Source organism: Panthera onca, chromosome E2, assembly GCF_046562875.1.
Source record: "Panthera onca isolate mPanOnc1 chromosome E2, mPanOnc1 haplotype 2, whole genome shotgun sequence".
Taxonomy (NCBI): domain Eukaryota; kingdom Metazoa; phylum Chordata; class Mammalia; order Carnivora; family Felidae; genus Panthera; species Panthera onca.
In genome coordinates this window covers 34225005-34249834 of record NC_138353.1, presented here as the reverse complement: position 1 = coordinate 34249834, position 24830 = coordinate 34225005, and the positions used below count along the sequence as shown (strand labels likewise).

The following is a 24830-nucleotide window of genomic DNA, read 5'->3' as shown; positions in this document are numbered from 1 at the left end:
TTGCAAAAAGCGCAGGGCTTCATGAAGTTGGTTAAAGTGACATGGGACAAATGAAGGCATAGCTGTCCACAAAGGAAGAGAACATCGCAAAAGAGAAATGATCGCGTCCTTCCAGAGAGAATTGTTAGACTACCGAAGGACTCAGAGCACCATTTGCACGTGAAACTCTCAAATATATTTGCAAAAATGGCCCTGTTTCAGTAAAGGACCAACTCTTCATTCTAATGTCTGCATGGTTGCAATCATAATCTAAATAGTGTTCGTTAGTTAAAGCTAGTCTTTCTTCAACATTTTTCGTTTCCTTTTCAAGGTAGAGTCCCAATGTGGTCTTGTTGCCTCCACTCTCTCCGGGAAGTTTTGGTGATCTTTTCAGAAGGATTCATGGCAGGGGCTTTTCTGGCTGGCTCAGTCAGCGGACTATGCAACTCGATGTCAGGGTCATGAGTTCAAACCTCACAGGTGGCCTAGAGCCTACTTTAAAAAAAAAAAAAAAAAAAGAGGATTGACCACAGTCGCCCTCCAGATATAGGATATGATGAGAAGCCCTCCTGGCACCCATCCCCCATCTCGCGGGCAAACCACAACCACCTTACTCCCATGGGCGGAGGAAGTCCCACAGCCATTGGGCGCACAAAAGAGCGCCTTACCATAATTGCCTGGGGACAAGTGCCTGCTCCTGTCCCAGGTTGGACGCACCCCAGCACCTTGGAGAAAATCTCCCCCCGCCCCCACCGCGGGCCAAGTGCCGCACCACGCTTCTCAACATGCGTGAGGTTACTCTGGTGAATCCCTTTGTGGTACAAAGGGGAAACTGAGGCCCTGTGAAGGGCAGAGACTTGCTGCTCCACGGCCACTCGGTGGCAGAGCTGGCACTAGGAAGAATGCAGGTAACAAAAGTGAACATTTGATAAGCGTGCCCCACGTGCTGTCCCGGCACAGGCGGTGCCTACTTCGGCTGCAGGGCGCCTAGTGCGTCGTTGGCGCTCTGGAAGCCTGAGGCGGGAAAGCCGAACCCCGCGGGGGCCCCCAGACCCTGCCTTTCGTACCCCCCACCCCCACCCTCGGCCCCAAGCGGAGGTGGGGCCTCCGTCCGGGTCCCGCTCCCTCTCTAGCAGAGCCCGCCGCCCCGGCCCGTGCCCCTCGCCTCCAAATCAGGCTGGTGCCCCCACCCCGGCAACTCGGTGGGCCCGGGTCACATTGGGGCTGCAGCTTGCCGGGGCCCCCCGCCCCCGCCCCGCCGTCTCCTCTCCCTCCCCTCCCTCCGGGAGGGAGGAGGAGACTCGGCGGCCCTCCCTCGGCCCTCCCGGCGGAGGCCGCGGCAAGCCCCGTGCCCGCTCCGCCCAGCCGCGGCGGGTCGGACGTCCGGAGCCCGCGGGTCCCCGGCTGAGGTGAGCGGGGGCGGCAGCGCTGGGGGCAGCTAGCCACTGCGTCCCGGGAACTCCCTCCAGGCCGCGAACCTTCCGCGGGAGGGAAGGGGTTAAGTTGGGGGGCGTGCTGGAGGAGAGGGGCACAGCGTCCGCAGCAACCCCCAAACTCCGAGAACTTCCTAGCCCTCTCCCGGGGCTCCCCAACTTCCCGGGGCCCCAGGCCTCGGGTGTAGAGGGGTTGCCGGGAGTGGGGGGGAGGGCAGGGCCGCCTTCGGAATGCTGCGGGCCGGGACCGGACGGGAGGGGGGCGGCGGGCGGGGGCGGAATTTGGAACTCTCCCGGGGGACCCAACGTGGTCACCATGGCGAGTGCGGGATGGACGGGTTCAAGGGCCAATCGGAGCGCGGCGCCGCCGCCCCAAGCCCGCGGCGGCCGCCAATGGGGGCCGCGCGGCGGGGTGGGCGGGACCGCGCTGCCTGGGGCCGGGAGCCCCCTCTGCCCTCCGCCAGCCGCTAGAGGGAGCGGGGCGTCTTTGCCGGACCGGGGCTGCTGGGGAAGGGGCGAGGAAGCGAGGGTCGACGCTACTTCTGGCCGTGGGCGGGCAGAAAGCGCATTTCTGGAGGGAGTTGGGGCAGTCAGAGCGATGGCTCAGTGCGAGGAGAATGGAGTGGTCCTCAGTTACCCCCCCCTCCCCCCCCCCCCCCCCGTTCTAATGGTGCCAATAGATGATAGCTGGCAAACCCACTCTCCGCCCTGGGCTCCTGTTTCTGTGTCTTAAGTGAGGGTTGTACAGACCTGTGTGGGGGTTGGGTTGGCTCGGGTCGGTTCAGGTGGCACAAGGTCTGCCCACTTTGTTGGACAGAGCTTTTACGAATCTTGTTAGTGCCTCTCCCCATCGTACAGGCAAGGAAACCGGCCCAGACAAGACAGAGAGTTGCAGATATCACACAGCCTACCAGTGGCACAGCCCTGACTGGTGAGACGTCTGCTCTACAAAAGCGAATAGTTCAAGGAGTCGCCGAGAGGCTGGCCGGCCCCCGTGAAAGGCTCTAACTCTCTCCCATACCAGCTATGCTTGGCCACTTGGCCCGATGCCTGAGGACCCCCTCTTATAAGTGTTCCCAGGGGCATCATGCCCCTTAGGCAGACTTAGCCCAGGAGGGGAAGGATCCAATCCCAGCAGTCCAGCCCCACCCCCCCACACCCCACCCCCACTTTGCTGCTGGTCCTCTGGGTGGACGTGGGCAAGTCGCTGCTCCTCTGGACCTAAGTTGGTCCATTGTAAAGAAAGGAGTTCTAATCAGTGATGTAGGACATCTTTGTGGCTCCTCCGTCTGAGATGGGGGTGCCTGGGATAGTCTGCTCCCCAGGGGCTCAGGTCTAGCTGGCAGGCCCTGCTTACCTCCCTCCCTCCCTCCCTCCTCTCCTGGCCATCCAGTGGCTGGAGCCCAGGCAGCAGGTCCGAGGGACAGGTGCCCACAGTTTGTGGGCTGACCAGCCTTGGACCCTGCACTTATCCAATCAGGCTGTCCTCTGCGGTTTCCTGCTGGGCTCTGCTCCCTGCCCACAGCCAGGCCTGTGGCCATGGGCAGCTCCAGAGCGCCACCTGAAAGGTTCTGGAAGGACACAGCGGGGTTCTTAGCTTGAGGGAAGAGCTGGGCCGCTGCGTAACCCCCAGTCCCCTCAGCTGGCCCCCATCCAGCCCTCAGCATTGCTCCCTTCTCTAGCTGGATAGTGAGAGTCATCTAAATGTGCTAAAGACAAAACACAAAGTTGTCCTCCTGTGGGCCACTTAAGCTTAAGTAAGAGGCCCAATCCCTAACCTGGCCATGAAATGACCTCTGACTTTGACCTTGGCCACAGATAGGCTCACACACCTGCCCGTCTTGGAGTCTGGCTACAAAATGACTCTTTATCCTTAGGATAGTTCAACCCTCCCTCTTTATAAGGGGATCCCTAACTGTTGATCTTCTATCCATCAACCTAGAAAGTATTTATGTGTCATCTGCTGTATGCTGGGCCCTGTGCTGACAGCCAGAGAGATCAAGATTTCCTTATGACCATTGCCTAAGAACAGGGTGGTGTGCCAGTGCTTTGGAAACACTCGAGTGCTCTATATGAGATCAGAGAAGGCTTTCCAGAGGAGGGGAAACTAAAGGTGGGTCTTGAAGGATGTGTAGGAGTTCGCTGATGGAGAAAGAAGGAGGGAGAGACCTAGACAGTAACACAAGCAGCAGGAACCACTGGTCACTTTCTGTGGACAGAGTAGATGAGGGCCTCGCCTGAGGCAAGTATTGGATCAAAAGATTCCAGTTTCTGTCCTAGAGTGAGCCCACAGCTTCCTGCAGCAGTGAGGACGGCTGTGGGCTGGGGTTCGGGAGCTCTGAGTCCCACTAAGGGGGACTGCCCACCCAACTAATGGGATGCGAGGTCACAGTTAAGCCTTCTGCTCTCCACCCCGCCAGCCAACTTCAAGCAAATCCTGTATTCAAGGCCTGTCCTAGAAGCTGTGGGTGGCACAAGCATCCCGTCTGGGCCCGGGAAGCCTGTGCTGCAAGAAGAGAGGGCAGCTGGCCAAATGTGGCTGCGAGGGTTTGTAGGGCTGTGCTCTCTGGGGAGGAGGAGCTGGAGCTGAGGAGATCGAGGCATTTCCTGGAGGTGGCAGAACTGAGCTTGAGGGATGGGTGGGGGTTTTGGAGACTGAGGGGCAGCGTTCCGAGTGGGGGAACAGCCTGAGCAGAAACCCTGAGGATTAGAGCAGGAATAGACCCGTCTGGCTGGTGGGAGGCAGGAGAGGGGAGGGTGGGGTGAGGAAGGCTCTCTGGGGCCTGTGGTGGCTGGTCCCTCCCCGACCTGCTCTTTGGGGGGTAGTGACACCCTAGGGGAAGCAGGAGGCCACACACACACACACATACAAACCACACACCCTATGGGAAGAAGGCACTGAGCCTGGTGGAGAGGGGGCAGGAAAGGCAGGGCAGCGGCAGTCTGTCTCTGTAACTGTGACCTGAGCCTCTGTGTTACACGACTCTGGGTGAGTGTGGTGAGCGTCCGTTACTAGGGCTCTGTGTGTGTGTCCCTGGGGCTGTGTTGTGTGAGTGGGATGGGAGTGAGGGTGAGGGAAGGTGTTGCTAGGCAGGGTCTGGCTGCCGCGGAATCTACGTGGGGTGCAGGGTTCCTGGTGTGCCGGGGGGTGGGCTTCTCCAGAAAGCCAACCTTGGGACCCCCACCCCTTTCCACACGTATGCACACACGGCCCCCAGGGGACTCTGGGCTTGCAGGAGGGCTGTTCAGAGTCCCTCTTTCCCCGCTGCTCCCCTTCCTCCTCCCCCAGCCCCCAGGAGGGACTGAGCCAGGCTGCTGGGAAGGGCAACAGGAGCTCCGTCTGGAGCCCACCCCTGCCTTTAGTGTGGGCGCCTGGAAGCTATTAGGGGCCTGGGTGGCGCCTGCCCTGCCCCTGAGCGACAGGCTTGAGATTCCTGGAAAGAGCCCACCCCGCCCCCGCCCCCTCACTGCTGAGCCCCATGCCAGGCCTGGAAGCTCCCGGAGGCCAAGAGAATATGGCAGTGGCCCCCTCCCTGCCACCCTCTCAGTTTAGGGCTGCCAGAAGGGCCCAGCAGCCGGAGCCTGGCGGACCTCCCCCCCGCATCCCAGAACCAGCACAGGGCTGGCACTGGGATTTCCTGCCTCCTCCCCTCCCCCTCAGGCCCTCACATTGTTTCTCTTTTCCAAGAGCTTCTTCTCGTGGAGCTGGGCCAGGGAAAGGCGGAGAGGAGGAGTGTGTGTTTGTGTGCGTGTGCATCTGTCTGTCTTAGGGGTGAGTATCGGCACGTGTCCGTGTGTATCCACCGGTGTTTTCACGTGCGTGTCTTCGGGTGCATCCGTGACTCTGTATCTACAGGGGAGCATCTCCGTGCATCCGTACCGTGGTGCATGCATAGGGGTCCATCCCTGAGGATACGTGCCTTCCCGTGTCGCTCTGTGTCTGTGTTTAAGTGTGTGGGATTGCATGCGTGTCTGCAGATGTGTCCGGGTGTGCGAAGATGTCTGCGAATGCACGTGGTATCTAGGCCAGCCACCTCACTGCACACACAGAGAGCCTGTCGGAGGGCACGCAGCCTGCCAGGGAGGTGGTGGTGTGTGGGGAACTGCAAGCTAGGTCCGTATGGCTGTGTCTGGGTGTGTGACTTTGTGTAGCTGTTATTGGCATCGAGACATACACGTGTGTCTATGTGAAACGAGGGGTGGTGACGAGGCATCACCATGTACTCAAATGTCCCCAACCTGGACTATAAAAATGCAGATCCCCAGCCCCACACCTACTGACCATGAGGCTCTGGCAGGGCGTGGGGGAGGTAAGGCCCAGGAACAGCATTTTAAGCCAGTATCTAGGTGAATCCGAAAAATCCCTTGATCAGGAAGCACTGGTCTCCCGCACTCCCACGCCACCCGCATTCTACAGGTGGAGAAATTGAGGCCCAAAAAGGGGCAGTGGCTTACACGAGGTTGGTGACAGAGCTGGGCCTTTAGAACCGATGCCTGGTGTCGGTGGACAGACAATTAACAAACATCCAACGGACGAGAGAAATACAGGAGGATCTCCGGGCAGCACTGACACGCGAGCGGTCACGAACGTAAACTCCTCCACCTGAGGGTAAAACCCGCGGTGTCTGGCTGCACAGGTGGAGGCAAGGCAGGCAGAGCAGTGGAGGTGACCTAGGTTGGCACTGCCTGGGGAGAAAAGAACAGGAGAGGGGCTGGGGTGCTGAGGGAGTTTGCCAGGGCGAGAGCAGGGCCGCGGAACGTGAGCTGAGTGAGGGGAGCAGGGCTGGGGGGCGGGGGGGGGGGGGTGGGAGGCGGGTGGTGCGGACCGCGAACAAGTGGTGGGGTTGAAGGATTTTTGTGATTGGGACTCCCAGAGGGAGTGAGCTCGGACTTGACGCTAGAGGGGGGTCACCGCTATTGCCAGCAACAAAGCGTGGCCAAAGGTTGGTGTTCTTTAAAAATGTTTGTTTATTTTAAGAGAGAGAGCGCCCGAGCAGGGGAGGGGCAGAGAGAGAGAGGGAGAGAGAGACTCCCCAGCAGGCTCTGTGCTTGGGTCGGGGCTTGACCTCGTGAACCTCGAGATCACAACCTGAGCTGACATCAAGAGTCAGATGCTCAACTGACTGAGCCACTCAGGTGCCCCCAGGTTTGCATTTTTAAAAACTCACTCTGGGGGCACCTGGGTGGCTCAGGCGGTTAAGTGTCCAACTTCAGCTTAGGTCATGATCTCACCGCCTGTGAGTTTAAGCCCTGTGTCAGGTTCCCTGCTGTCAGTGCAGAGCCTGCTTCGGATCCTCTGTCCCCTCCCCCTCCCCCAAAATAAATAAACTTTAAAAACAATTAAATTAAAACTCACTCTGGCTGCCACTGTTCAGAATGGATTTGAAGAGTGGCACATGGGTGGCTCAGTCGGTTGAGTGTCCAACCGGCTCAGGTCATGATCTCACGGTCCGTGAGTTTGAGCCCCGTGTCGGGCTCTGTGCTGACAGCTCGGGGCCTGGAGCCTGCTTCCGATTCTGTGTCTCCCTCTCTCTCTGCTTCTCCCACTTCTCCCACCCTGCTTCTCCCACAGACTCACACTCTGTCTCTTTCTCAAAAATAAAGAAACATTTTTAAAAAAGAAAAAAAAAAAAAGAATGGATTTGAAGAAGGCAAAGGAACCACCTTTGGTTCCAGGGGGAAAGCAGAGAGTCAGTGGCTGGGGTCACCCAGGTGGAAAATGATGGTGGTGGCCTTGACAGGTTAGTGACAGAGTAGGAAGAAGGTGGATAGATCCTTGTGACATGTGGCAGACAGACCAACAGGAGTTGGAGGTGACGGGATGAGGGGTGTGGGGAGAAAGCAAGATTCCAGAATGTACTCCACAGCATGAAGGAGTGAGGAAGTGCTCTTCTCCCAGAGGGGGCATTCGGAAGGAAGAGCTGGTTGTGGAGGGAATGGAGAAGGTGAGTTCCAGTTCAGCCAGGCTGAGTCTGAGTTATCTGAGGAACATCCTGTTAGAGGCGTGGGAGGTTCCGGTGGGGCACCTGGGCTAGAGAGAGAGATTCAGGGCTGGTGACGACATGGTGGGGTGGCTCAGGCCGGGTGGTGAGAGACAAGGAGCCCCAGGACTGGATGATGCCGCCACTCAACAGATGCACCCAGGTTGTCCCGGGAAGGCTGGCGGGAAGCAGTTGGAGGGTAGGAGGAAGACCTGGAGAGCACGGCGTCCTGGATGAGGGTGACGCAGGAAAGCAGGAGAGGCTGACGGTGCCCACACTAGAGAGGGTGCAGCGGCGAGGGCTGAGACTTGCCCAGTAGGTGGGTAGGGCAGTGTGGCTGGAAACCAGCCTGGCGTGGCCTGATGAGAGAGGGCAAAGAGACTGAAAGGGTGGACGGGCCTTGACAGGGAAGAGAGAGAGGAGGGGAGAAGGGGGGAGGATCGTGCCAGGAGAGACTCCAGCAGGGGTGAGGCCCCCTAGAGAGGGCATCATTGGCAGAGATGGGAGAAACCGGAGAGGGGAACTTGGACCCAAAGAGGGACAGCCCTTCCATCCTCTTAGGGCCAGAGAGAAGGGTGCCATGGGCCTTGGAACAGGACCTGGAGGGAGTGCCAATCTGATGGCTTCCCTTTTCACTGCAACTATGACATTAGATCACCTGCTGAGAGTGGGGGTTAGAGGTGGGAGGAGGATGAAGAGGGGACAGAGAGGGCTGGCCAGGCAGTGTTGGGAGCAGCTGGTATTGAGACACTTTGTTGTGGGGCTGAGTCCCGCCAGAAGTGCACTGGAAAGGAAGGGATGGCTATCGGGGCAGGGCCTTGGGTGAGGATTTGTGGGACACGCTCTGCTGAATGGGGAAGGAAGAGCATGATGTCCCAAGAGAGGCTGCTGCTGGCGGTCAACACAAGGCCACAATGGAGGGAGAGGGGGACAGGCTGGGGACAGAGAGAGGGCATGCGTCTCACTTTTCTTTTAAGTTTATTTATTTTAAGAAAGAGGGGGTTGGGAGGGACAGAGAGAGATAGGGAGAGAGAGAATCTCAAGGTGACTCCACACTGTCAGTGTGGAGCCCAGCTGCAGGACTGGAACCCACAAACCCTGAGAGCATGACCTGAGATAAAATTAAGAGTTAGATGCTTAACCGACCAAGCCACCCAGGGGTCCACATCTCGCTTCTTTTAAAGTGATGTGGCCCACAAATAGCAGAGTCCAGCAGTGGGACCGATCCCTCACCACGCCACACCCCCACACTGCATACGGGCTTATTTCCATCATACCACCAGAACACGTGTTGCATTCACCAAACCCTCACCAGTGTTTGCATTTGGGCTCCCAGACACAGTATCTGCGATCAGACCGAGGCTTTAACCCACCTTCAGTTGAGCCTCCCTTTCCCCTCAGGTAAATGGCAGTCATTTCCCTGGAGTCTATTGAGAGGAATAAATGAGACCCTAGGCATGGTACCCGGCCTGTAGTCAGCCCTCCACAAATGTCACTGCCATTGTCATCATATGCTCGGACTAAAACAGTGGCCGAGAGCCAGCCCCTGCCCTCAGCAAACTCACAGGATGGGGAGCAGACAGGGATACAGATCAATGGTAGGTGAGGTTGGTTAGACTAATGATGGAGACACAGATGGGGCTGGCCACCTGGCCTGAGACGGTCCGGGAGGACTTCTAGGAGGAGATGATATCTCAGATAAATCTTAAGGATGAGAGTTAGCCCAGCGCAGCAAGCGGCAGGGAGGGGACTCCTTCAGCAAGCATGCGTGCTGCATTTGGGGTGGAGATGGGGAAGTAGTACCAGCCATTCACCTTGTGAGACTGGACTTGAAGGTCAGGGACAGCAGATCAAGGTTTCAGATCAGCTGCCTCGGCTGCAGGGTGAGGGGACAGTAGGGTGGTGTCTGGAGGCCAGTGAGGAAGCGGTTACAGGCCCTTGCTCACCACTACAGCCTCACTGGGACTTTCCTGAAGCAGACCGTTTCCCCCCTCCTGCCTTTGCTCATGCGGTTCCCGCTACCGGTTTTGCCCTTCCCATGTCTGAGCTTATGGGTATGGACAGGTGGTGGCCACGACCAAATAACGGTTGTGTTCTCCCACAGGTCCAAGGAAGAAGCGTCCCCCACCCAGTGGCCAGGAGAGCGGTGGGGAGCAGTGGCCATCATGCACAGTCGTATCGCATCCGCCGGGCGTCCCCCGTGCCGCCCCTGAGTCCGGCCGGAGTTGGGACGCAGGGCCCGCCCGCGCGGCGGCACCATGAGCCACGGGCCCAGCCCCCGGCTGGCCGAGTCCCCGCAGCTGTCCAAAGGCAGCCTCCTGACCATCCTGGGCAGCCCCTCGCCGGAGCGCATGGGGCCGGCCGACTCGCTGCCGCCCACGCCGCCCAGCGGCACGCCCTCGCCGGGGCCGCCGCCCGCGCTGTCGCTGCCGCCCGCGCCCGCGCTGCTGGCCGACGGGGACTGGGAGAGCCGCGAGGAGCTGCGGCTGCGGGAGCTGGAGGAGGCGCGCGCGCGTGCGGCGCAGATGGAGAAGACGATGCGCTGGTGGTCCGACTGCACCGCCAACTGGCGCGAGAAGTGGAGCAAGGTGCGCGCCGAGCGCAACCGCGCGCGCGAGGAGGTGCGCCAGCTGCGCCAGCGCCTGGACGCGCTCACCAAGGAGCTGGCGGGCGCGCGGCGCGAGCGCCAGGAGGCGCAGGGCGAGTGCGAGGCTCGGGGCCGCGAGCTTGCGCGGCTGCGCGGCGCCCGGGGGAACGCCGACAGGACGCCGGACGGGCCGGAGCCCGAGCGGGAGCAGGAGCCGGTGCGCGACGTCGGGTCGGAAGTGCCCCAGGGCAGCCAGGTGCGCGGCGCGCGGGTGGGGCTGTGGGGCTGGGGACGAGGTGGGCTCCTGGGCAGGGCCTTGGCACCGGGGTCCGGAAGGGAGCGCTGCGGGACTCCGAAAGGGGGATAAGGAAGGGCTTGGCCCCTGGGAGGTTTCACTCCCCTGGGTTGGCCTCTGCTCCCCAGGGCCTCAAGAGGCCATTCTTCGGGAGAGGCAGATCGCCAGGGTGGCGAGGCCTGAGACCTGGTGGTCCCTCCACTCCCACATCTGAGCAGTCAACAGAACCATGAAATCGTCCCTTTGGGGCAGGAGTATGATCCGAACAGTTGCCTGGTAGGCGTCCATTAGCATCGCAGCTGAATTCATTCATCCTTTCAGCTTGAATGGGGGGCGGGTAGGGGTGAACATCTATAACCCGCATCATCAAAGCTGAGGGGGTGGGAGATTGTCAGGGCAATAGGGGCACAGAGAAGGTCCCTGAACCAGGCTTTGGGAAGGGGGCTTCACAGCTTTCCTGGAAGAGGTCCCATTTCAGCTGAGACTAAACGGATGTGGAGGAATTAGCTGTGAAATGTGCAGGCAGACATCCTAGGCATGCAAAAGCCCAGAGGCTGAGAATAACAGGTCCCGTCATTCAGTGGGCACCTACACAGAGCACTAAACTCTGCGTGTGCCGTATCTAGTTAATTCTCACAATCCCAAGAGGTGTTTGCTTTGTGGATGAGGACACTGAGGCATAGAGAGATTAAGTACCAATGTCTGCCAGCTGGTGACTGGGGCATTGGGTAGTTGAACCAGGTGAACTCCAGGACCCACTGTAATAATCAGTCTGGCTGGAGCATTAATGGTGGGTGTGGAGGGCAGCATCCCCTGACCCAGCAGGCCTTGTAGGAGCAGAGTCCAGACTCACATTCCTCCCAGCTCCATCCCCAGACAGGCCAGCTCTTCCAGCTCAGATTCTTGGCTGCCCCTTTCCCTCCCCTTCCATCCCTGCAGGCTGGAGTGGGCACTGCTGCCTCCTGGTGGCTGAAGCCCCCCACCCCCACCCCCTTCCTCCCCAGGCCTGCCTGGTGTTCGGAGGTGGCATTCATTGCTCTTCTTTGGGGCAGATAATGACAGCTCCTGTCAGCCAGCCTCAGGTGCTATTCCTGACCTGTCCTTGTTGTGGTTGCCAGTCACAGCCCCGGAGGTGGCAGTGCAGTGGCAGGAACCTTGGGATTACAGTCTGAGGTTTTTTCCTCCAGCCTAGCCAAGGGGCTGCTGGTGGTGATCAGGGTCTGGGTCTGAGACTCAGAAAAAGCCCCTTCCCTCCCTGTTTCCCTGTTTGTGAAACAGGACTTTGGACCAGGTGGCGTCCAAGGCCTCCACCCAGACAGTCTGAGATACATTAGGAGTAGAGCCTCTCTCCCCAGGTAGTTCCCAGGGCCACTGTCCCAGTCCAGATAGGGAAACGGAGGGCCAGACCTGGAAGGAGTTGGCCTAGACTCATCTAGGAAGGTCACAAGGGAAGCCAGGCTGGAAAAGAGTCCATGGATGTCTCAGGTTCGTGGTCAGAGACAGGCTGTGGGTGTAGCAGGGGCAGGCTGAAGGGGCCAAGGGGTAGGGGGAGGCTGGAGGAGAGGAAGAGGGCTTGGAACTGAGTTAATAATCCCTCAGTGCTTCCTGTCTGGGAGCTGGTTCTGCTCACAGGGACTGCCTCTTTTACCATGTCACATATCTCCTGGTGCCTTAGTGTTGGCACGTGAAGAATGGGATCTTCGAGCCGGAATTCCCTTTGAGAGAAGCTAGCTCTTATGCATTATAAGTGTCCCTGCTTCTGCTTCCATTCACACCAGTGTCCCACCATATGCTTTCATACTTCCAATGACAGGGAGCTCACCATCTCCTGCAAAATCTTCTCGGATACAGAGAACTTTGGTGGCTGACTCAATGCACAGTTCCAGGAAGTGAAGGGGGAGGCCCAGAAGAGGGGGTGTCTCTCCTTCTCCAGGGATGGAGAGGCAGGCTACGGGATGGAGAGGCAGGCTGTGTGATTCGCCCAAGGTTACCTACAAGCTGATCCCAGACCCCGGGCCTGGGAAAGGCCAGGAGGTTGGCCAAGAGCGGGGCTCAGCTGCCACTGGTCCATCCTCCGCCTTGGTCCCCACAGGAATTGGAGCTAGTGGAGAGCCTGCTGAAGAGCAGACCAGAGGAGCCCGAGGGCTGCTGGGAGGCCCGCAGCGTGGGGGCCGGGGGCCCACGGGGCAGCTCAGGCCGCCAGGAGCGCAGCCGGCTGCCCTGGGAAGACACAGCCACCATCGAAGAGGGTGCATCCAAGTTGACCGCCCTGCGGCTGCGGCTAGATGAATCCCAGAAGGTGCTACTCAAGGAGCGAGAGTGAGTCCTGGGAGGGAAGCAGGGCCCCGGGGGGTGGACCCGGCCATACCAGGGCACCCTCAGAATCACAGAATGAAAGTCAGTGTTGTGGAACGTGAGGCTCGCTGCAGGTGAATGGCACTACTTAGGGCCGAGTCTTGGAACTTTAGAGCGGCGTGCTCTACCGGAGGACCCAGTGCAAGGTTTGATTTATTGACTTATTTTAATAATTCATTAGTTAAATAATATGTATCGTGCATTTACTCTGGCAAACCCGTGCTCGGCAGTCAGGATACTGCTCTAAATACGACCAAACCTCCCCACCCCTGGCCTCACGGAGCTTTTCTCCTGGCAGGGAGAGGGTGCCATGGACAGTCAGGGAGGTTGAGGGGTTGCCGATGGAAATTCAGGTTTGGACTGGTTGAGTCTGAGATGACAGGGAGACAGCTGGGGACATGAGGAGTCTGGAGTTCGTGAGGTGGATCTGGGCTGGAGGTAAGAACTCAAGAGTTAGCAGTGAATAGGCGATAGTGGTAAAGCCACGAGCCGGGTGAAGGGAGGTCAGAGACGGAGCCCTGGAGCCAACCTAGTTTAGAGAGCAGAGGAAGAGCCAAGCAGGAGACGAGACAGGAGAAGGGAGTCCCGGAAGGGACAGGGAAGCCAGGAGCACCTGTTTCACAGAAGACAGGGAACAGTTGAATTGATCAAGTAAGGAGAGGACTAAGTTCTGACCCATGGATTTAGAACAGGGAGGTTCCCGGTGGCCTTGATCAGGGCACAGGCCTGATTGCAAAGAATATTTTGTAACACCCCCTTTTCTGTCCAGAAACTAAATGCATAGATAGTGTGAAGACAGAGGTCAGTGTGGTGCTTCTATAATCACGGAACCCCAGTGGTGGCCCACAAACTCCCAGAAGCGAGGACACAGATTCCCTCTCGTGGGCCTCAGACAGAATGAGTCCTACTGACACCTTGACCTTGGACTTCTAGCCTCCAGAACCGTGAGACCGTAAATTTCTGTTTAAGCAAAACAGACAAAACTCAACCTGTTGCATTAACTGAAATTTAAAGTACACATGAGGGGAGCCTATCATAAAATATATGTATCATGACATGGAAATGCTCAGGCCCAGCTCCCCTAGAAGAAATAGTGAAATGCAGTCGACCCTTGAACAATGTGGGGGTTAGGGGCACTGACCACCCCCCGTGCAGTTGAAAATCTGACTCCCCAGAATTGGACTCCCCCAAAACTTAACTAATAGCCTACTGTTGACCAGAAGCCTTACTGATAATGTGAATAGTTGATTAACACATACTTTGTATGTTATTCGTATCATATGCTGTATTCTTACAATAAAGTAAGCTAGAGAAAAGAAAACATTAAGAATAGGAAACATTTTTAAACATTTTTAAAACAAACATTTTTAAAAAAGAAAAGGAAAGGAAAATATACTTACAGTACTGTACTGTATTTATTGAAAAGTGTGCATGTAAGTCGATCCATGCGGTTGAAATCTATGGTGTTCAGGGTCAAATGTAGTCAGCATCTGGTAACTTTATAAAGAATGATAGCGATGATAACCATACCAGCAAATACTCCGAGCCAGCCACTGTCCTGCAGCCTTATGTGTGTTCAGTCAGGTAAAGTCACCTCCCAGGGCGGCTACAAAAATGGCAGGTGCAGGTGTGTGGGGTTAATAACTCAAATACACAAGTGCTGTCTCTTTGGTGACCAGATTTCCTGAGAGATGAACAGCCTTTGGCAGAGTTCTGAACAAAGCAGAGCGCGACATTCCCTCAATTTACACAGCGATTCTGTTCCTGGGGAACACCACGTTATACCGAAGATACTTTCTGTTTATATGGGAATCAGCCTGAGGTTCAAGGCTCAGATCCTTTTCACACCCAGGGATGTCCAACAGGACATGCACGCGTTACAGGGATGCGGGACAGTTCCTGGGTGCACAAGATGTCCTGGGCGTTGACTGCAGGACGTAGGCACGCCTTGTCCCTGCCCACTAAATGACCCGATCATGCGTGATTATCAGACATACCTCCTAGAAGGTGGCATTGTCTCTTCTGAGAAGCCCATGTTAGACATAGGACACGTCAGGCTTCCTGAGAGTGGTGGGGGGAGGGGGACAGTCGTGAGGCACAGCATGCTGAAGAGTGATGATAAGCACAGCTCTTCGTTGAGCACCTACTGTGTGCCAGGGCCAGGCCTTGTGCTCTTTACTCACAGCATCTCATGCATGCGCAGAGCAGAGTGCAGAGTGGGGATCGCAGGAGACCCACCCAGGGATGATGACAGGAAGTGCCCCCTCCATCTAAGACCCACTGGACAGTATTTTCCAGCTTTTCCAACTCCCGAACCCTGTGTGCAAACCAAGCCTTACAGGGAACCCCAGTACGTAAAACAGGAACAGACGTCATATTTGGCAGTTGAGCCTGAGACACTTGCCCAGGATGGCCACTGCCTGGAGTCTCGGTCACCTCCCCACGTCGTAAGCCGGGCAATCGCGGTTGTGCGTGGGGTTGGGGGTACCCCTCCAAAAGGAGTGCAGAAGCAGGGTGCCTGCCACAGTGTGGGGTGCCAGGGCCTTGAATGCCAAGGCAAGGACTTTGGACACGGACTACTCCTCTGGTGCAGACCACCGGTGAGGGCCTTCAGCAGAGGGCCTCAGTGAGCTCACCCCCATGTCTGCCTCTCCTCCTCTCTCCAGGGATAAACTGGCACTGAGCAGGAACATTGAGAAGCTGGAAGGGGAGCTCAGCCAGTGGAAAATCAAGTATGAGGAGCTGAACAAGACCAAGCAGGAGATGCTCAAGCAAGTAAGTCCTGGAGCTGATGGTCTTCCTAGGAGATGCAGCACTGCGCTGTTGAATTTCAGCAGTGGGAGCAGGAGACAGGGAGTTCAGTCATTTCCTCGCCAAGCACTGGCTGTGTGCCATACGCCGTTCTGGGTGCTGGGGCAGGCGATGTCCCTGCCTTCAGAAGCTCACCTTGTGGAGGCCACGGGGTGGGGCCCGGGGGATACCGACAGTAACCGGGCAGGTACGTTCATAAGCTCTGAAGCACTCAGAATGAGAGAGATGGGGTGGTGGGTCACGAGTGTCCTCTCTAGAGGTGCCTGGGTGGCGTAGTCGGTTAAGCGTCCAACTCCGGCTCAGGTTATGATCTCACAGCTTATGAGTTCAAGCCCCGCATCGGGCTCTGTGTTGACAGTGCAGAGCTTGGAGACTGCCTCAGATTCTGGGTCTCCTTCTCTCTCTCTGCCCCTCCCCTGCTCGCACTCTGTCTCTCTCTCTCAAAAATAAACATTTAAAGAAAAAAAGAAAAAAAAAAAAAAAGAATGGCCTCTCTTGAAGTACCTGGGTGGTTCAGTCAGTCAACTCTTGATTTCGGCTCAGGTCATGATCTCACAGTTTGTGAGGTCAAGCCCCGGGTCGGACTCCGTGCTGTCAGCATAGAGCCTGCTTGAGATTCTCTATGTCTCTCTTTTTGCCCCTCCTTGCTCGCTCTCTCTCAAAATAAAGAAATAAAGTATAAAAAAAAAATAAAGTTCACTAAATCTTAAAGAAAGGAAGGAAGAAAAGGAAGGAAGGCAGGCAGGCAGGCCTGCCTCTCTAGGAAGGTGATGTTTGAGGCAAGACCTAAAGGAATTAGAAGCCATCCTTGAGACAATATGGGAGCAGAGTTCCTGGCAGAAGGCACAGCAAATGCAAAGGTCCTGCGGCCAGAATAAGCCTAGTGTGTGCAAGAAACAGGCCAGTGTGGCTGGAGGGTAGTGAGAGAGGAGGTTACAGGGGAGCCAGACCTCACTGGGCTTTGTAGACTGTGCTGAAGGGGAGGAGTCTGGATGTAGCATTCATTGGGCACCTAGTGTGTGCTCTCACTGATGCCTCGGGGCGGTCGAGGAGGCTGGACCCTGATGTCCCCATTTTGTAAATGACAAAACTGAGACTCCAGCTGTCAGGGGATTCCACCACGGTAGCAGGGGGATTCGGGGTAGGCAGAAATCCCCCTGGGGGGCCGCTGCTGCCTCCTGTGCAGGCCCTCATAGCCACCAGGGGGCGCAGCCACCCAGAGAAAGCCTGTGGATCAGCTGCATTTCCAGAAGGTACAAAGATCCAGACCTCAGAGCCTGAAACTGCCGTGGAGGCGACTAAGGCTGGTCCCGTGGTAGACTCTCTTGGGAAATATCCTAAAACCCTCACTCTCCTGAAGCAGCATCTTTGGGGGATGGGCCCAGGAATCTGCCTTTTTAATCTTTTCAAATTATGAAGTGGAATCATTTGCAGAAAAGTGAATAAAACATGAATGTGCAGTTTAGCAGATAATTATAAAGATTCTCTTTTGTAACTGGCTTCCTGCCCTCACTATTATGTATTTGAGGCTCATCCGTGTCGTTGCACAGAGTGGTAGTTTGTTGGTTTTCCTGCTGTGCAACAGGGAATGTGCAACTCTGCCAGAATCACCCCAGGCGATCCTGACATGGCCAGCCCCGCGCCCATACGCAGACCCTGTTCGGGTCTATTGTGTGCATTCAGCCAGCACAGGGCTACCCAGGGCCGAGACCATCGGGGATACAAAGGTGGGCAGACAGGCAAGCTCTCTGTCCTCCCGAGCTCACATTCCAGTGGGGAGTGGGACAGAGAGTAAAGGAGGCACCCCTTGTAGTTAGGGAGGAGGAGAGGGGCCTCCTTGAGGAGGGGGCATTTGGGCCAAACCCTGAGAATGAGTACAGTCAGTCCTGTAAAATACCTTGGAAAGAGTGCACCAGGTAGAGAGAGCCGCGTGTGCAAAGGCCCAGCGGTAGACAGGAGCTTGGTGTGTTTGAGGACTAGAGCCTAGAGCACAGTGAACTAAGGGGAGAGAGGTGGGAGATGAGGCTGAGGAGAGATGGACGAGGGTCCAACCACGCAGGGCTTCATGAGACCATAGAAAGGAGGCGGGTCCTTATCCTAAGCAACCCAAAGATGGAGGTATGATTGGATTTGTCTTTTTAAAGAGCTCCTTCTAGGCTACTCTTGTGGAAAGTGGGGTGACAGGGGCCACGAGTAGACACTGGGAGGCTAGCGGGTAATGAGGTCGGAAGCGTGAGATGCCAGAAATGGCACAAGTGGTGGGATTCAGGCTCTGTTCTGGATACTCTGTGGCCCACGTGGGCCCCGCCTCAGACTCTTTGCAGAGCATTCCTGCACCAGAGCCCATCCCCCAGAGCTGGTTCCAGATGCGCCCAGGTGGTTCTCACATAACCAGGCTGTGCTGTATCCTGCAGCTCAGCATCCTGAAGGAGGCCCACCAGGACGAGCTGGGTCGCATGTCCGAAGACCTGGAGGACGAGCTGGGTGCGCGGTCCAGCATGGACAGGAAGATGGCCGAGCTGAGGGGTGAGGTGAGGCCGCGGCTGGGAGCCGGGAGAGTTTGGGACTGGGGGGAGCCAGGGGCATTGTCTCCATCAGCCGACCGCTCAGAAGAGGGCAAGAAGCAGGCCTGTGCGCTGAGGTGGGGACCAGCCACACCCCGGGCTCCAGCCTGCAGGGGGTGACGGGCCTCTCTCCCACACAGAGACCAGAAGCTCCCTCACATCCTGCACACCGTGAAATCAGCCCAGGTTAATTATAGCTGCTGCAGCCGGATCTGCTTCCTGGAGCCAAAATTGGCTACAGGAGGAGATGGGGAGGGGGAGCATCCAGCCCAGACCCTGCTGTCCCTTGTCCCCCGGAACCCTGACCCCGTCCTGCCCTGTTGTAGATGGAGCGGCTGCAGGCGGAGAACGCAGCCGAGTGGGGTCGCCGTGAGAGGCTGGAGACCGAGAAGCTGGGCCTGGAACGGGAAAACAAGAAGCTGCGGGCACAGGTCGGGGACCTGGAGGAGGCGCTGGCCCGGCGGCGGAGGCAGACAGCCAGCGCGCTGGACTGTGACCTGCGGGCCAGCCAGGCTGCGCTTTTCGAGAAGAACAAGGTGGGGTAGCGGGTGGTACGGCCGGGGCCGGGGCACCCCTGGGGCCCCGTGCAGCCAGGGCAGAGCGCCTGCTGGGTGTCCAGCTCCAGCCCACTGGGGGCCGGGGACCCCTGAAGTAACGACTAAGGACAGGGGTGGCAGTCGCCCTAGAAGCTGCTCCTCCTGGGTGCCCACCGGGGGCGAGGCTTACCGAGCACTTTACTGGGAGCCCGGCCCCGCGCCAGTGCTCTTTGTTCGTTGTGTCGCTTAAGCCTCTTAATCCTCCAGATGTCCATCGGGCACCCGCTGGGTGCAGCCTTGTTGTGGGCACTGGAGGCACGGCGGCGAACAGGCAGGTGCCCTCTGACGCCGAGTCCTCCCCCGTCTCCCCTGCCCCGCAGGAGCTGGCAGACCTGAAGCACGTGCACGGCAAGCTGAAGAAACAGTTCCAGGAGAAGGTGGCAGAGCTGGCACACGCCAACCGGCGGGTGGAACAGCACGAGGCAGAGGTGAAGAAGCTGCGGCTGCGGGTGGAGGAGCTCAAGAAGGAACTGGCCCAGGCCGAGGACGAGGTGAGCACCCGCGGGGGCCCGGAGGGCGGCCTCAGACCTCAGCCGGGGTGGGAATGGGGCAGCAGGGCCCTCCTGTGTCGCTCTGCGCCGGGCCCCCGGTGCCCGGCATGAGCCTGACTCTCGGGAGGTGCCCAGGGTAGAGCGGGATGTGGGCATCCAACGGATGGTAAATAGATGCGTATGTAGCAGTGTGGGAAGAAAAACGGGCGAAGAGATGAGTAGTCGAATAGATTAATGGATAGATGAGTGGGTGGATGTGTAGGAGGCACAGGTACCACATAGATGTGTAGATGGAAAGACGAGAGAGTAACTCCGTGGATGGATGAACAGATGTATGAGAGAACAGATGGACAGGTGGATGGGGAAGGGAGGGGGAGGAGGGAAGAGGGAGGGATGGAGAGGATGTAATGATAGGTGTATGAAAGGTGAATGGATGGGTGGGTAGATGGGTAGGTGATTGGATGGATGGATGGGTGGATGGGTAGGTGATTGGATGGATGGATGGGTGGATGGGTAGGTGATTGGATAGAATGGATGGGTGGATGGGTAGGTGATTGGATAGATGGATGGGTGGATGGGTAGGTGATTGGATAGATGGATGGGTGGATGAGTAGGTGAGTGGATGGGCGGACAAATGACAGATGAGTGTACAGATATGTGGAAAGACAAATGACAGTGCAAAGATGGCCAGATAACTGGATCAGTGGGTAGAAGGATGAATGGACAGAGAGAAAGGACAGAAGGATGGAAAGATGGGATAATAGGTGTGTCTGGGAGAGTGGAAACGGATAGACGGGGTGGATGGGTGGCCGGGTAGAATAAGCAGTGGTGAGTGGGCAGGTAGGTAGGTGTCTCCATGGACAGATGCTATTCCACGGCTGAATGGTCAGATAAACAGACCCACAGGGAGAGACGGGCAGGTGGGTTGATCGCTGCATCAGTAGCTTGGGGTGTTGCAAGACGTGTAGACTTGGAAGGCAGGGGCGCAGCAGATACGGAGAGGAGCAAAGGGATGCTTCCTGGGCGGAGGTGGGCCTTGGTTTTGGCCTCGATGGGCAGACAGGGCTTGCTCTTGGGGAAGGCAGAGGAATGGCAGGAGTGGCTGGCCCAAGGTGACCCTCACGCTCTTTCCCTGCTCGCCCGCCAGCTGGACGAGGCCCACAACCAGGCACGGAAGCTGCAGCGGTCGCTGGACGAGCAGACGGAGCAGAGCGAGAACCTACAAGTGCAGCTGGAACATCTGCAGTCCAGGTGAGCCCGGCGTGCGGCAGGAGGGCCAGCGGGGAGAGGATTCCCGGCCGGGGCACAGAAACCGGGCAGAGAGACTTCCTCCCGGTCAGGGTTGGAGCCCCAAACTCCTGCTAGAGGGGAAGGCGGTGAAGGAAGAGATCCAAGACCCCTGGGGCCAGAATCCTGTCCCCTCCAGGCAGGAAGGGCCAGGGCCAGGAAACCAGGGAAGGGGAGTGCAGGAAGTGAGACCAGCTGGGAGCCCTGGAATCATCTCCTGTGACCTGCTGGCAGGCAGGTGGGCGGGTGGGGAGAGGGAAGGAAGGGCGGCCAAAGAGGTCGGGTCCTAGGTGGGGCAGCGGACAGGGCCAAAGGGTCTGGAGAGTCATGGCCAGGAAGAACAAGCAGCCCCCAAGGTCCCCGGGCTGGGGTGACCACAGGCCAGCTGGGAGCTGAGGAATCGGAAGGCAGGGAAGCATGGAGGAGCCCCGGCCCTGATGGTAGACCCAACCCATCAGCTCTGGATGGGACGCGACCGCGTTAGTGAAGGATGACCTCAGGGTCTCTGGGGCACCCAGCTAGCACTCTTCATCCCTTCCCTGACCACCCCATCCCAGGACTCTGTGTACTCTCCCCGGGGCCACGAGGTAACAGAAGCCGAGCCTAAGCCGCTGCCTACTTCATAGGTGCCCTGCCAGCCAAGGGCATCATGACCACTATACTGACCAACTTCCTGTGCCAGGCCCTAGCCAGGCCCTTAGTGGCATCCTATTATTTCACAGAACAGAGAGATACGGGCTCTGCAGCCAGGCTGCCCGGGTGGTGGGAATCTGCATTTAGTAGCTATGTCGGTGGTCAACGTGGTCTTGCTTGGGTCACTTGCTTAAACTCTCTGTGTCAGTTTCCTCCTCTGTAAAATGGGGATGATACAGTTCTTACCTCGCGGTTATTGTGAGTTAAATGAGCTTATAAAAGTACCTGGCACATAGTAAGTGCTGCTACTGCTGTTATTGCCTCTGCCCCCCGGGGAGCCCCTGGGGGCTGTTGGGGGGTACTTATATTTGGGACCCATGTTGTGCCGCAAGAATCATGCTCCTATGAGAGAAGGGAAGTAGAAGATATTTTGTTCTAGGGAGCTGGCGGACGAGGAAACTCAGGCCTAAGAAGGTAGATGTCTTCACGGCCACACAGTAGACCAGTGTTCTGGCCAAACTGCCCCCTGGCCATCTGTGCCCTGATTTACTGAGCACGTGCCATGTGCTGCCGTGTGTGGAGTTTTCGTGGCTGGGAATTCAGGCTATGAAGCCAGACCTGAAGCCATGTGACGTGGCCAACCTGGCCTCAGTTTCCCCGTCTGCCTGGGACGAGACCCATAAAGTGTTGTGCAGGGGCCCAGGCATGAGTCCAAGTCAGACTCGGTGTCTGACCGGCACTGGCCACTCTACCCCCACAGCACACACCCCTCAGAGGCCGCCTAGCCCCGGGCTTTCCCGCAGTGTTGGCCACATTCTTTGGGAGCCATAAACTCCCCAAATGGACAGGCAGGCTCTACCCAGCCTCTCAAGTGCTTCCAACGGGGAGGGCAGGGCTGCCCAGGGCCGCTGCCTCGTTTTATTTTCCAACTTTTTGTGCTTTAATGTTCCGGGGACAGCTCACTAAATCACGGCCCAGTAATGGAGGCCCCCGCCGGGGCCCCTCCCTGCCGTGTTAATAATTCATGCCTTCCAGTAAGATGCAGCCAAGGCGGCCACTTGCTGGGGGATGGGCATTTCCTCCACCAGCCCTTGTAAATTTTGGCTTTAGGAATTTGAATGTGGGGAAGAGCGAGGGCGGAGCACTTTCTCACTGTCCCTGGGGGGGGTAGGGGACTCAGACCCCCAGCCCCAAACTCTCTGCCTGTGATCTTAGAGCCTGACGTGGGTTCAAATCCCAGCAGTATGACCCTAAGCGGCTACTTTATCTCTCCAGCCCCAGCCCACCGTGGAGCCCAGCCTCACTCACTACTGTCCAGGGGGACTAGGCAGATTACTTGGCTGCTCTGTGCCTCAGTTTCCTTGTCTGCCAAACAGGGGTGAAGTAGCATCTCCCTCACCTCCGTGGTTTCTGGGAGGATGATGGGCGATGAGGTGATGGATGAAAAAGGCCCAGCCTGGGGCCTGCCAGCAGGGAAGTGCTAGGGAAGGCTTGGCTGCTTGCAGCTGACAGACTCCCCTGACCGTCCTGTCACCCGGCCCCACAGGCTCCGAAGGCAGCAGCAGAACGCCCCCCTCTTCGGGAAGATCCGAAGCACTCGCTTCGGCACTGAGGAAGCCGGGGACGGAGCCAGCGACCTGGATGAGGATGAGGACCTGCAGATCCAGGTGGCCTAGAGCTCCCAGGGCCGGACAGGACTGGCCCGTGGCCACAGGCCCTTGGGTGCCTAGGCGGACCGGCCGCTCGGACTGGTGCAGCCACCCGTGTTCCCCGCCACGGCTGACTTCCTCCTCTCCCAGGGTGGGGGTCGACCGTCCCACCCTAGCAACGCCTCTTGGAAGGGAAGCCATCGCCTGTGTTTTATACATGTATATTTTATGTATGTGCGCGGGGTCCTTGGACCCATCTGATGTTATAAAAACAGGACCGCTCCCGGGCCCGGTCTCCACACCCCCCATCCACCCAGGACCTTCATGCAGGGGCGAGGGGGATGGCGAGGGGGGCTGCTGGGGCCTCGACCCAGGCTGCCTCTCTGAAGCTTGGGGGTCAGGTGGAGCTGTTTATAGTACAATGTGATAAACTCAGCCTTTTGTAATAAACCGAGTTTGGGTTCTCAGGGCAGAGTCCTGAGAGTGTGGCAGAGGTGGGCAGCTGGTGTAGGGGACAGCACCTAGCCCAAGCTCAGGAATGTCAAGTTACGTAATGAGTGACTGAATATGCAAAAGAATGAATGAATGAACATCTGAGCTGCTAAATGGTCGGGAATCCGGCTCCCATGAGGGGAAGGAAGAGGTACAGTGTGTGTCTAATCTGAGAAGAAGAGACTTCCATTCTGCTCCGGATGGATTCAGATCCGTGCCTCTGCCCCTTCCTGGCTGTGCAACCATGGGGAAGTACCTGACCTCTCTGAGCCTCAGTTTCTCCATCTGTAAATTAGACATCTCATACAGCTATCGTGAGAATAAGATGAGTTCATCTGGAGCTCAGTAAAGGTTAGTTCTTATTGAAATACGTGAAGGTGTGCGCCAGAGAGGGGGGATTTGCCCGCTGGGTTCTGCCGCATGGGATGAAGGTCAGGTGACCAGAGGTAGGTGTAAACACAATAAATAATAAATCCTTGTATCTTTATCCCAGCCCTGCTCTAGGTAATGAAATTGCAGGTAGTTTCCATGTTATTTTTGATACTTAATGTCTAAACCCTCTATAACCAGCAGATTTATGTTAAATCTGGTAGAAACTTATTCAAAACACAATAGCATACATTTTTGAATCTGCAAGTCTAGGTGGCATTGAGACACCTGCCCTTAGATGAATTCTCAGCAGCAGGCCTGCTTTCTGCAGAAAGAGGCTCCGTCAACATTGTGTTTTAGCAGGCAGAAGGGGTGAGTTCCCTGTGCTCAGGGGGTATGCAAGGAGCAGTTGTGGCTCTGAGCAGGGGCCTGGCACCAAAGAGGAGTTCACTTCAATTGGGAAAGAGACTCTGTGGCTGTGGTGGAGAGCTGCACCCCGTGCTTTCTCTCTTGTGGCCCAGTCTGAGGGGGCCCCCAAGGCCCCAGTGCTGGGCCCTAAGGGGTGTCAGGAGCCCAGCTGGTGATCAGTGACCTAGCAGTGCTGGTGAGGTGGGATTTGCTATCATGGCGGAGAGGCCTCAGGTTCCCTCCTGGGCTCCAAGGGCAAAGGAAGGAGTGGGTGAGACCCAGCCATGGGGAGCCCCCCTCCCTCCATCATGGGTCTTTCCCCACAGGCCAGAGCCAGCGGAAAAAGCACTGTGGGGAGAAGGGAAGAAGACCCATTTCCTGTTGGGGCCTTTCTGTTTTCTCTTCCAAACAGGAAGTCAGTCCCAGAAGGGGCTGAAATGCTGCCTGCCCTTTGACCCCCAGGAGCCAGGCCCTCACTGACAGCAGCCCTGAGAGCCGCCTCCCCAGGCCCCAGGCAGACCTGCTGGTAAGGCGGGCTTCCCCAGACTCCCTGGCACCCCTGAAAAAAGAGTGTTGAGCAGGGACCCCATTCCAGCCCGTCTGTGGGCGGGGCCGCTCCGGAGAACGGCAGTGAGGAGAGGGTCTGGCCTCCCCCATCAGCCTCCAAGGGAAGACCAAAGTCTCGGGAGGGGCAGACGCGGAACTAGAAGATTCTCCAGGCCTGGAATGTGCTGCCTTCCTGCTCGCAGCCTGTTCGTCCTGCGTTCGCGGTGGTGACGGCAGCAGCTTTGGCTCACGTGATACTTTGAAAACTATATTAAACGCATTGCTAATAGCAATGGGAAGCTTCTCAGAAAAAAGCGGGTTTCCTTCTCATGAGGAATTGGCACATTGGACCAC

At 57.4% G+C, this 24830-nt stretch overlaps 1 protein-coding gene and 1 long non-coding RNA gene across 5 annotated transcripts; one reads left to right on the top strand and one right to left on the bottom strand.

Annotated features, from left to right (window-relative positions):
- On the bottom strand, positions 1 to 1667 carry LOC132690350 (uncharacterized). The gene is made up of 2 exons (XR_009615356.2): positions 1458 to 1667; positions 1 to 474 (listed from the first exon to the last, which is right to left on the bottom strand). It is a non-coding gene; the product is annotated as an uncharacterized LOC132690350 (long non-coding RNA).
- Positions 773 to 23640, top strand: CCDC102A (coiled-coil domain containing 102A). Of its 4 annotated transcripts, none has more exons than XM_060650689.3 (9): positions 773 to 1388; positions 9498 to 10236; positions 12368 to 12594; positions 15297 to 15405; positions 17856 to 17972; positions 18332 to 18541; positions 18922 to 19092; positions 20240 to 20343; positions 22559 to 23640. In XM_060650689.3, exons 2-9 carry the CDS (start codon positions 9652 to 9654, stop codon positions 22686 to 22688), a joined length of 1653 nt encoding a protein of 550 aa, XP_060506672.1. In that variant the 5' UTR covers positions 773 to 1388; positions 9498 to 9651; the 3' UTR covers positions 22689 to 23640. The 4 variants fall into 4 exon arrangements, with proteins under 4 accessions (XP_060506672.1, XP_060506674.1, XP_060506673.1 ...); XM_060650691.3 differs by lacking the exon at positions 773 to 1388 and adding an exon at positions 4050 to 4401; XM_060650690.3 differs by lacking the exon at positions 773 to 1388 and adding an exon at positions 5101 to 6021.
- Positions 23641 to 24830: the final 1190 nt, after the last annotated feature.

Bases quoted from the DNA above. Each gene is read 5' to 3' on its own strand.
- CCDC102A (XM_060650689.3), top strand. From the start codon at position 9,652: ATGAGCCACGGGCCCAGCCCCCGGCTGGCCGAGTCCCCGCAGCTGTCC. The intron at 12,595-15,296 runs GTGAGTCCTGGG...TCCTCTCTCCAG, and splicing joins GTGCTACTCAAGGAGCGAGA to GGATAAACTGGCACTGAGCA. The intron at 18,542-18,921 runs GTGGGGTAGCGG...CCTGCCCCGCAG, and splicing joins CGCTTTTCGAGAAGAACAAG to GAGCTGGCAGACCTGAAGCA.